This window comes from Pinus tabuliformis, chromosome X (genome assembly GCF_031772625.1).
Source record: "Pinus tabuliformis cultivar Carrire ecotype Pingquan chromosome X, CPIR1, whole genome shotgun sequence".
In the NCBI taxonomy this organism is placed as follows: domain Eukaryota; kingdom Viridiplantae; phylum Streptophyta; class Pinopsida; order Pinales; family Pinaceae; genus Pinus; species Pinus tabuliformis.
Genome location: NC_142308.1, coordinates 164,732,431 through 164,742,793, shown reverse-complemented (window position 1 = coordinate 164,742,793; position 10,363 = coordinate 164,732,431). Strand labels below are relative to the sequence as shown.

At 42.2% G+C, this 10,363-nt stretch overlaps 1 protein-coding gene across 1 annotated transcript; it reads left to right on the top strand.

Moving 5' to 3' along the window:
• The first annotated feature begins 907 nt into the window (after window positions 1–907).
• Window positions 908–4,349, top strand: LOC149138972 (uncharacterized). The gene is made up of 2 exons (XM_089450537.1): window positions 908–2,210; window positions 2,800–4,349. The coding sequence occupies exons 1-2, from the start codon at window positions 908–910 to the stop codon at window positions 4,347–4,349; spliced, it is 2,853 nt and encodes a 950-aa protein (XP_089306663.1).
• The last annotated feature ends 6,014 nt before the right edge of the window (window positions 4,350–10,363 follow it).

Here is a 10,363-nt window from a genome sequence, read left to right as displayed (position 1 = left end):
AAGTTTTCATTAAAATGTAATTTCAATGTTTGGTCATTAAAGCTTAAAATTCACCAGGTCAGTGCTCAAGCTTTCTTCTTTTGTTTTCTCAGTGAAACTCTTTTTTGATTTGCTGAAATTTGAAGTAGGAACATTATTGTTGTCCATGTCATAGATTTTCTTGGTTAATTACTGACAATATTTTTATATTATAGAATAATGAAAAAAAAATGAAAATGTTAATTTCAAATTTCATTTAAAAACACAAACAACATTGCTCCTTAAAGAACTTTAACCAAAACTCCAAATAAGTCATCCAAGGGAAAGAAACCAATCTTTGAACCACTCAAGTAAATTTATAATGACATGGCGGTCAATATCAAATAGCTTGCTTTCATTATTTAGTTATATAGACCTCATGTTGAACTAGTGCATCCCGCTTATAAAGATATACAAACCCAAATTAATCCTCAATTTATTTTCCCTGGTTGGGGTGATATCCATAAGAGGATTGTAGAGGAGAAATAGCCATATGTATTTCCTTCAAGTGTATTTAACAACAAGGAATGTTGATGATATGGTTTCCATTTAGCATGAAGAAATAGCACCTTCAATCCATTGCAACTAGGACACCAATAATGCCATGTTGTAAAGAAGTAGAGTGGATAATCATGCATGCAAATCTTGAAATAAGAATTGTCAGGTGTATATGTTCATATTAAACTCTAAGTTGGAAGATTTCAAACCTCCTCCATTAGGTAGCAAGACCGGGGAGGAGGATGGAGGCTCTAACGGCGTTTCGAAAGGGTTTAGGTTAGCTGCAGATCGCAGCCGCGGGACCACAGTCTGTTAACGGTATCGGGAGCAGGATAGCGTCACGGTGACAGATCAACCGCAGAGAGCGACAGGGGAGCAGGAATTAACCGTCATGGAAGGTCAACAGGTAACGGACCTCGTGGATTTCACCGAGGACCCGTTGGATGGACAGCAAATTTTTCGAAACCCTAGCATATCTGCGCCGGGTTTCTCTCCACCATTCGCTGAAGAGTCACGCGCTCAGGACGTTTTTCCGGTGGTCTCATTGCCGGAACCCACAACTTCTGCCATCGGTCTGGAGGCACCACCTCTCTCCCCAGGCACTGCACACCTGCTGTCTAATCTTTCGTCCGATGCTCTGCTTTTCGGCCCTATCTCCCCCTCGCTGTCAGGTTTGCCAGAAGTTCATGCAAACCTAGAGGTAAATGCGCAAAACCCTAGCCTGATCACTGGGGTAAAATCTTCTGGGTTCTTTGGTACTCCCACGGTAAATGTAAACCCTTCGAAACCCCCTATTCAGATTAGGGTTACAAATCCGTTGGTCGATCATCCGTCTGCTCCTCGCTCGAAGAAAAGGAAATTAAGGTGTGTAAGGGCAACCTCAAAAGATATCACTGTAGACTTCGACAGCCCGATGGATTTCGAAGAAACCTTGAGGATAGCTCGCACGGTGTTGGTTGGACATGTGCGAGGGCGCACATACACAATGGACAGGTTGAAGCGATGGGTCAAGGAAATATGGGGTGATATGTTCTCACAGATGCCAGCTGTCCAGGTACTCCAAAGAGGATGGTTCTCTCTACACTTCGCACACGAGGAGCACACGGATACGGTTCTAGAGAAATTTTGGCACATAGAAACTGCACCGGTTCTATTGAAGCGATGGAGTCCGCTCTTTGATCCCGAACGAGAACAAATTGCAGCAGGGCCTCTGTGGGTTAGGTTGCCAGGACTACCTCTGCAATACTGGAGAGATGAAGCATTCTCCAAGATCGGTAATGCATTAGGCACATACCTGGACCACGATCGATCCTATATTGACTCTGGCAAGAAGTCGATGGCTCGTATCCTGGTGCACCTGGACACCAGAGAAGGTTTGGAAGAGAAAATCACTCTCAAGTCGGGGATGTTCAGGCATTCACAGATTCTGGATTATGAAGGCGTCCCTTTCCGCTGCAATCGATGCCATAAAGTGGGACATCTCTACAAGGAATGCCCTTTGATTATCAGCCCTGTCAGCTCTCCAAAGGTCACGCCCATCCCACCCAAAAGGAGCTCTCCACTCACTCCTCAAGCGGCCCAGAAGCATGCAGAAACTTCTAGCGACAGGGAGGAACCTGAGCATAACAAGATGGACGTGCCCTCTCCTCCTATGACTCGGGCTCGGGCAGCAGCTGCAGCCGCTCTGGTATCAGGTATTAATCATAACTCTTCCCCTATCCCATATGAGGAATCAATTGAATTTTTAAATTCAGTATCTTGTTCCTTGGCGCATTGCAATATTCCCTCATCTTTCCCTTCCTCGCATGAGTTTTCATCAGAATTATCAACTCTGTTTCATGTTCCATGGCGCATTGCATCATGCCTTCACCTCCTTTGGAAACCTCCACTGCCCCTCCCTCCTTGACTCGATCTCCCTCGCCCCCATCCGCCTCATCCCCCCGGACTCTTCCTCCCCACCCTTACTCTCTTCGCCCTCGGCCCTCTCACGTGGAACACTCTGACTCTCAGATTGGGTTGGGCATTGTCACTCCGGGGATGGGATCTATCTCTACTAGGGGTAGAAAATCCGACCTCATCAAAGCTATAAAACGAGTCGGTGCTGAAGTCGCTTCTGGGCGACAGTCCACAATTGATGGGGTCCTTAGAGCTTCAAACCCCCACAAGCGGGGTCCCTCATGAAGTGTCTCTCTTTCAACTGCAGGGGTCTGGCCAGTCCCCCCAAAAAACTAGCCATTAAACGACTTTTTGAGGTCGAAAACCCTGATATCATTCTCCTTCAAGAAACTTTGGGATCCGCTGAAAATATCTCACACACTCTCAGCCACATCTCGCCTCGTTGGAACTATATCGCCCTGGATGCAAATGGAAGATCTGGGGGCCTGGCAATTGGTTACAACCCAAAATCCATCAGAATGGATTCATCCTGGGGCGGTCCAGGTTTCTTGGGGATTGACATATTCTCTGCTGAACTAGGGCATAATCTACGCATTGTCAATGTATACGGGCCCTGCCACCAGCGGGAAACATTTTGGAGACAGCTTCTCAGCAGCAGTCTGATGTCCCTGGACCACATTATTTTGGGGGGTGACCTGAATTTTTCGATGGGATTTCGGGAATCATGGGGCTCTAGGGCGCAGATTGATCCCATATCGGACTTCATGAGAATTCTATTGGAGCAATATGACTATATTGACATCCCTATGCAGAAGGCCCTCCCAACATGGAGGAATAGAAGGATTGGACCAGCAGCACTCGCCCGCAGGCTTGATCGTTTCCTGATGAAAGAACCTCTGATACACCATCTCCACAGGTATAAACAATGGATAGGGCAAGGAGGGATCTCAGATCACTCCCCAATCATATTGGAGATTATGGGACCCCTCCCTAAGCCAAAAGCACCATTCAAATTTAATCATCTTTGGCTTCAGGATCAAAGCTTCACAAAACTTGTGTCGGATTTCTGGAAATCCCATCCCATCGACCGGGAAGCATCGATGGCAAGAGGCTTTGTCAAAAATTTGATAGAACTCAAGCACTTGGTAATTGAATGGGCTAAAGCAAAGAAGAAAAGAGAGGACGAACTTCTCATCAGAGTGGAAGAAGAGCTCAAAACCCTACTGGATGACAGGAATTTGGCTTTTGGTTCCATGGAGGACAAGTCTCATCTCATCGAGTTAGAGAACCAAAAGCAGAACATTCTAAAGCTCAGGGAGGAATCTCTCAGACTTAGAAGCAGGGCAATCTGGCTCAAAGCAGGGGATGAGAATTCTAGATTTTTCCATAACTATGCAAAAGGAAGGAAAATGGCCAACACTGTATGGAATATTCCTCTTCCTGATGGAGGATTGGCGGACACCTTCAACAAGCTCTCCCATCTAGGTACCTCACATTTCAGAGGCATATACAAAAGTCCAGTGGGCACAAATCTGGCGGAAATCATCAGGGTGGCTTCACATTTTCCCAGATTTGTGGAGGAGGAGGATTATAATCCGCTTACTGATCCTGTCACAATGGAAGAGCTGGAGCACACGATGAAGTGGTTTCAGAAGGAAAAGAGTCCTGGGCCCGACGGATGGACTATTGAGTTTTATATAGCATTCTTCGATCTCATTGGCGGAGACATTTTGAAGCTGGTTGAGGAGAGCAGAACTACGGGACAGATCTATCATGCTATAAACTCCACCTTCATTGCCCTTATCCCCAAATCAGATTCTCCATCATCATTCGATGACTTCCGGCCTATCTCTCTGTGCAATGTCCTCTACAAAATCATCTCGAAAATCATCGCAAATAGGATCCGGCCCATTCTGTCCAAGCATATCGCCCCTTAGCAGTTTGCCTTCCTCGAAGACAGACAGATCCATGAAGCAATTGGATCCGCCCAGGAAGCTATTCACTCCATCTGGACCAAACGACTCAAATGCATTCTTCTTAAGATTGACCTATCAAAGGCCTTTGATCGTGTAAGCTGGTTCTACATCAAGATGATTCTCATACATCTGGGTTTTCCCCTCCCCTTTATCAACTGGATTATGGCCTGCATTACTTCCCCTACTTTCAGCATTCTTATTAACGGGGCTGCTTCCCATTTCTTCCACTCCGAAAGAGGCCTCCGCCAGGGCTGCCCTTTGTCACCTCTTCTCTTCCTTCTGGTTATGGAAGCCCTGAGTCGTCTAATCACCTCTGCGAAAAGGGAAGGATCCATCAGCGGTCTTAAAATAACTGAGGAGTGTTATCTTACCCACCTGCTTTTCGTGGACGATGTGCTTATCATGCTAGATGGAAGCATACAGGATTCCTCCACTCTCAACAGAATTTTAAAGCTATTTGCACATGCTAAATCGGTCAAAATCTTCCATCACTCTGGTCGGCACCTCAGTAAATGAATCATACACTGCTAGCCAAGCTTTTCCCTTCGCTACCCTACCTCTGGATAGGGGGCTCAAATACCTGGGATATTGGCTAAAACCCACCTCACAAAAGATCGCGGACTGGGTATGGCTGGTGGCAAAGGTTGAGAAAAGGATCACATGCTGGAGTTTCTGTTATCTATCCAGGGCGGGCCGATTAACATTGATCAAATCTGTGTTGGAGGCAACTCCAGTTTTTTGGATGGCGCTTGCTTGGATACCCCGAAATATCTTATCAAAGCTGCAGAGGATCTGTAACAGATACCTTTGGGCTGGAAAACAAGAAAAGCGCACCTTCGCTTGGGTGGGATGGAACTCGATTGCTCTCCCAAAGAAATGGGGTGGGTGGGGACTCAAGGACCTCCCCTCCTTTGCATGTGTGTTGGCCGCAAAGATGGGCTGGGCTCTGATGACTACCCACAGCTTATGGACTTCTATTGTATACCACAAATACATCTGGCCCCAAAATGCCATGGATTGGCTCAGACAGCCAAATTGGAACAAAGTAGGAATCTCATCTATCTGGAAGGCTCTGCTTCATGCCCTTCCGCTCATCAGGAATAACATTGTATGGAGAATAAAAAGCAGGGACAGAGCTCGAATTGGTCTTGACCCTTGGAGCGGCAATGGAGGACGACACAGGCTCCCACAAGAATTGGTGGACTTTCTCTCAGCCCAGGGCATAAAGTCGATTGCTCAGATAGCTGACCAGGATCATTCTGACATTTTTCATCAGGCTTGGAAGTCTGCGGCTCACCTAAATATCCCTCTGAGATGGCACACTATCTGGCAAGAGTACTGTGCTGCCCTGATGGAATCCCATATTCGAATAACTGAGGGACCAGACGAGCTGATTTGGTATCTGGCGGATAGTGGGATGTATTCTCCCAAGGAAGGTTACACGCAGCTTATCATACAGAAGAAACTCGAGGTACTTGACAGATGGTGGCAGAAAATTTGGAAACTCTCTGCCTCGCCCAGATCAAAATTATTCACCTGGTGTGTCCTCCGGAACAGGGTACCCACGGGTGATTTTCTAATGCGACGAGAACTTCATGGCCCGACGAGATGTGCACTATGCAAAGCAGAGTCCGAATCCACTGTTCATCTATTTCTGAAGTGCAATACTGTACAGCAAGTTTGGAACAATATAAAGCCACACATACCCTCCATCGGGGATTGGAATGGCCCCGATACTATCAGTGCTTGGAATGATTCGGAAAATCGACACAAGGGCAAGAAAGAGGCAAACCTTCCCATTATTGTAAATTGGATCATCTGGAAAGTTAGAAACCGTGTGATCTTTGACGACAAGGTCCCTGTCTGGCCTCTCATTGAAGCTGGCATAATCTCGGCATACAAAGAACTGCCTGAGCCGCCACCCCCAAAGTCCCGTCGACCAAATCCACCACCCATCATTGATCAGAGTACCCCTTGGGCATTTTTCGATGGAGCTGCAAATGCTCAAAGCTGTGGGGGTGGTTTCATCCTGCACATAAACTCAAATCACTCATATCATATCAAAGCAGGCTTGGGGGCTGGCACTAACAATTTCACGGAGCTTATTTCTTTGCGACACCTCCTTCATTTTGCACTAAGTCATCATTGCACTCGTATCAACATTTTCAGGGACTCACAGATTATTACAAACTGGTTCAATGAGATTTCTATATGTCACTTGCACACACTCAGAGTCATTTTTGATGAAGTTCGGCAGCTCAAAGAGGCATTTAATCATATCTATGTTGCTCACATATACAGGGAACACAATATGGAGGCTGACAAACTGTCCAAGGAGGCCACGCTGATGGATCGTGGATTATGGGAGATCATTGAAATTTTGGATCAGCAGGAACGAAAATTCTACCACCGTCCTTATATAGACCCGGGATATCCCACAGCGGGTCGACCAACTACTTAATATATTGACTCGGCAACAGCACTACAGATCACAGCATTTTTGTATAGTATTTTACTCACATTTTTGACCAGACTGAAGGTTGCCGAAAGGCAACAACTCTTTACAGACTAAACAAAATGCAAAATGATTATATCTGAAGATGAACAATGTAAATTTTTTGTATCACTGTACAGATCCACAGCGATCATGGCATATGCTAAACAGCATCTACATATGTAATCTTTTCATATTAATGAAAACTTTACAGGTTTTTCCAGGGGAAAAAAATATATATAAAACTCTAAGTTTGAGAAATATTATAGATTACATTAACCAACAAAACACAAGATCACTAGTTTTCTTGAATAGTTTCACAAATAGCTTGATATAAAGAAAATCTTGAAAATCTAGTGGGTTGAGGAGAAGAGATTATTTTGAAAGACTAGTAAAGTATATACCATGGTGTACTTGAGAGACCCATATGTTGGGTTCACAATTATATTGAGGGGTAGGGGTGTGAATCAGTCTAAGACAATTTCTTAACTATTTAAATATTCATGAATCAAAACCAAACAATCTCATATATGGAACAAAAATATATAAATAAAAAATTATGTATATTAGTTATTTGTAGGCACCAACCTATTGATACAAACTTTGTAGGCACCAACCCACATATGATACCAATCCCCCTATGTTGCAAGTGTTGTAGGCATCAACCTATCGAGACACCAATCCCCCTTGCTACAATATTTGTAGGCACCAACCTACATAAGACACCGACCCCCCCTGCTACAAGATTTATAGGAACCGACCCACAGGAAACACCAATCCGCTCTGTTGCAAGATTTGTAGGCACCAACCTACAAGAGACACCAATCCCCTCTACTGAATGATTTGTAGGCACCAACCTATAAAATACATCAATCCCCTTTGCTACAATATTTGTAAGCAACAACCTATATGAGAAACCAATCCCCCTGGTAGCAAGATTTGTAGGCACCAACCTATAGGAGACATCAATCCCCTCTACTTCAAGATTTGTAGGCACCAACCTGTAAGAGACACCAATCGACTCCGCTACAAATATTTATAGGCACTAACTTACTTGTTTTTCTTGTTGCTTCTACCTTCAACATGTCTTTCAACTACTTCTACCTTCAACAAGTATGTTAGCTACTTCTACCTTCACCAGACATACTTGTTTCTTCTACCTTCACCAAGTCTTCTTGCTACTTATGCCTTTACTAGTTCTGCCAATCTCAAGACATGTTGCTTTTGGCCTCTTCCCAAGAAAAAAATTGTGTAGCATGCTACGTATCTATTTTTTCCAATATGATTTTGAAATTTTCACATGATTTGTTTTTGCATGTCTCATTAGATCTCTTAGATTTTTACAGTCTAAAAAATCACAAAAAATAAGTTATAGCATAAATTCCAAACTAACCTATTTGAAGTTGATTTTAGTATTGTTCTTTAACCTTAACTTCCATAAGGCATGTATCCAAAGCTATAGTGAACCAAGGTTTGAAATTTCGATCGCAAGTACCTAGAGACCTCTCCTCTTTCTCCACTAGATTTTACATTTTGATACATCTTAGAATAAAGTTATAGCAGAAATGCTAAGTTGACCTGTTTGAAACATATTTTAAAAGCATTTAGGAACCCCAACTTCCTCAAAGCATATCTTTGAAATTATAGCGAACCAAGGTCTAAAATTTTCATCATAGGTACCTAGAGGTCTCTCCAATGTCTCCTCTAGATTTCACAATCTAAAACATCTCAGAAAGAAACTTATAGAGTAAATGCCAAGCTTACCTATTTAAAGCATATTTTAGGATCATTTAGGAACCCTAAATTACTCAGAGCATATCTATGAAAGTATAGCGAAACAAGGTTTGAACTTTCTACCATAGTTACCTAAATACATCTCCTTAATCTCTTATAGATTTCACAGTCTAAAACATATATGTAAGAAATTTATAGCGAAATTGCCAAGCTGACATGTTTGAAGAATATTTCAAGAGCATTGAAGAAATCTAACTTCCTCAAAGCATATATTCGAAATTATAGTGAACCAAGGCCTGAAATTCCTACCATTGGTACTTAGAGATCTCTCCTCTGTCTCATCCATATTTCATAGTTTGAAACATCTCATAAAAAAAATGTATAGTGAAAATGTGAAGCTAACCTTTTTGAAGAAGATTTTAGGAGCATTAAAGAACCCTAACTTCCTTAGAGCATATCTCTTACATTATAAAGAACCAAAGTCTAAAATTTCTACCATAGGTACATGAGGATCTCACCTCCATCTCTTTCAAAATTGATGGTCTAAAAAATTCAACAAGACAAATTATAACAATAATTTCAAGAGAACTTGTTCACTCTATAAATTACAATCATCCCAACCAGTTTTACAAGTCAACCCCATAAGTGAACGTAGAAAAACTATAAATAAAGGCTAGGTGACTGCTTTTAAATATCATCTAGGCAAGTGTATTCCCTATCTTTTGTTGCGCACCTCAAATCTCTTCTTGCTTGGATGGTATTTAAATGTACTAACCTGTCCTTTATTTATAGTGTTTCTATTTTCACTTATTTGGATGACTTGTAAAACTGGTTAGGTTGACTTGTACTTTCTAACTAGACCAATCTGACATAATCTTTCACATCTCCTCATTCTTGTGGAGCTAAAGGGAGTGTTATACACCATTTGAAAGCTATCTCAATAATCTATTCACTTATGCTCCCATTTGAGCTAGGTATTTAAAGAAAAAATTCCTTCAAAGATAGGGTATCCAAACTGGGAATCAAGGAACTAATCGGGCATCCAAACAATATTTCCAACAATATTCATCTTGCAAACTTTATCTTGGACATATGTAGTCTCCCCCTATATTTTACATCAATGGCAATGATATTTCCAACAATCTCCTCCTTTATTATTGATTAAAACCCCTAGTTAATTATGTAACAATATGGTAGTGCTCCCTGACCTTTAATTAGGCATTCACCTCAGTCCCCCCCTATCTTTTACATCAATGACAACACAATATTCAACGCCATACATCTATATGACGACATTGATTTGTAAGCTTTATGAAGATAATGATTATGTGCACTTTAAGGATGCATGGCTACCTCTAGTTTTTACAATTATAACTACAATAAGTGTTTTCAATTGCATTCAATTCTCTTCCATTTCTTAAATAGGGCCATCAAGAGGGCACAAAAGGCCAAATCTAAAATTGAAGTTTTACCTACGGTTTACATGACCTCTTATATGATGGACATTATATTTGATACCAACCCTTTTGCTAGGTTAAGTTGGAGTTGGCATGTGGCATAGACACATGTGCATGTCTTTTGCTAAGAAATGTTGCAAAAAACATAAGAATAATTATGCCTAGTTGTATGACCATTTCCTTGCACCCCTTGTACAAACTAATTTTTTGTAAGGAATGTCTTAAGCTTAGTAGGGAAGCAATTAGATTAATAAGAAATATTGGGAACTAGTACTTGTGTAAGTATTATA

Bases quoted from the DNA above. Each gene is read 5' to 3' on its own strand.
- LOC149138972 (XM_089450537.1), top strand. From the start codon at position 908: ATGGAAGGTCAACAGGTAACGGACCTCGTGGATTTCACCGAGGACCCG. The intron at 2,211-2,799 runs GTATTAATCATA...TTCTCCTTCAAG, and splicing joins TGCAGCCGCTCTGGTATCAG to AAACTTTGGGATCCGCTGAA.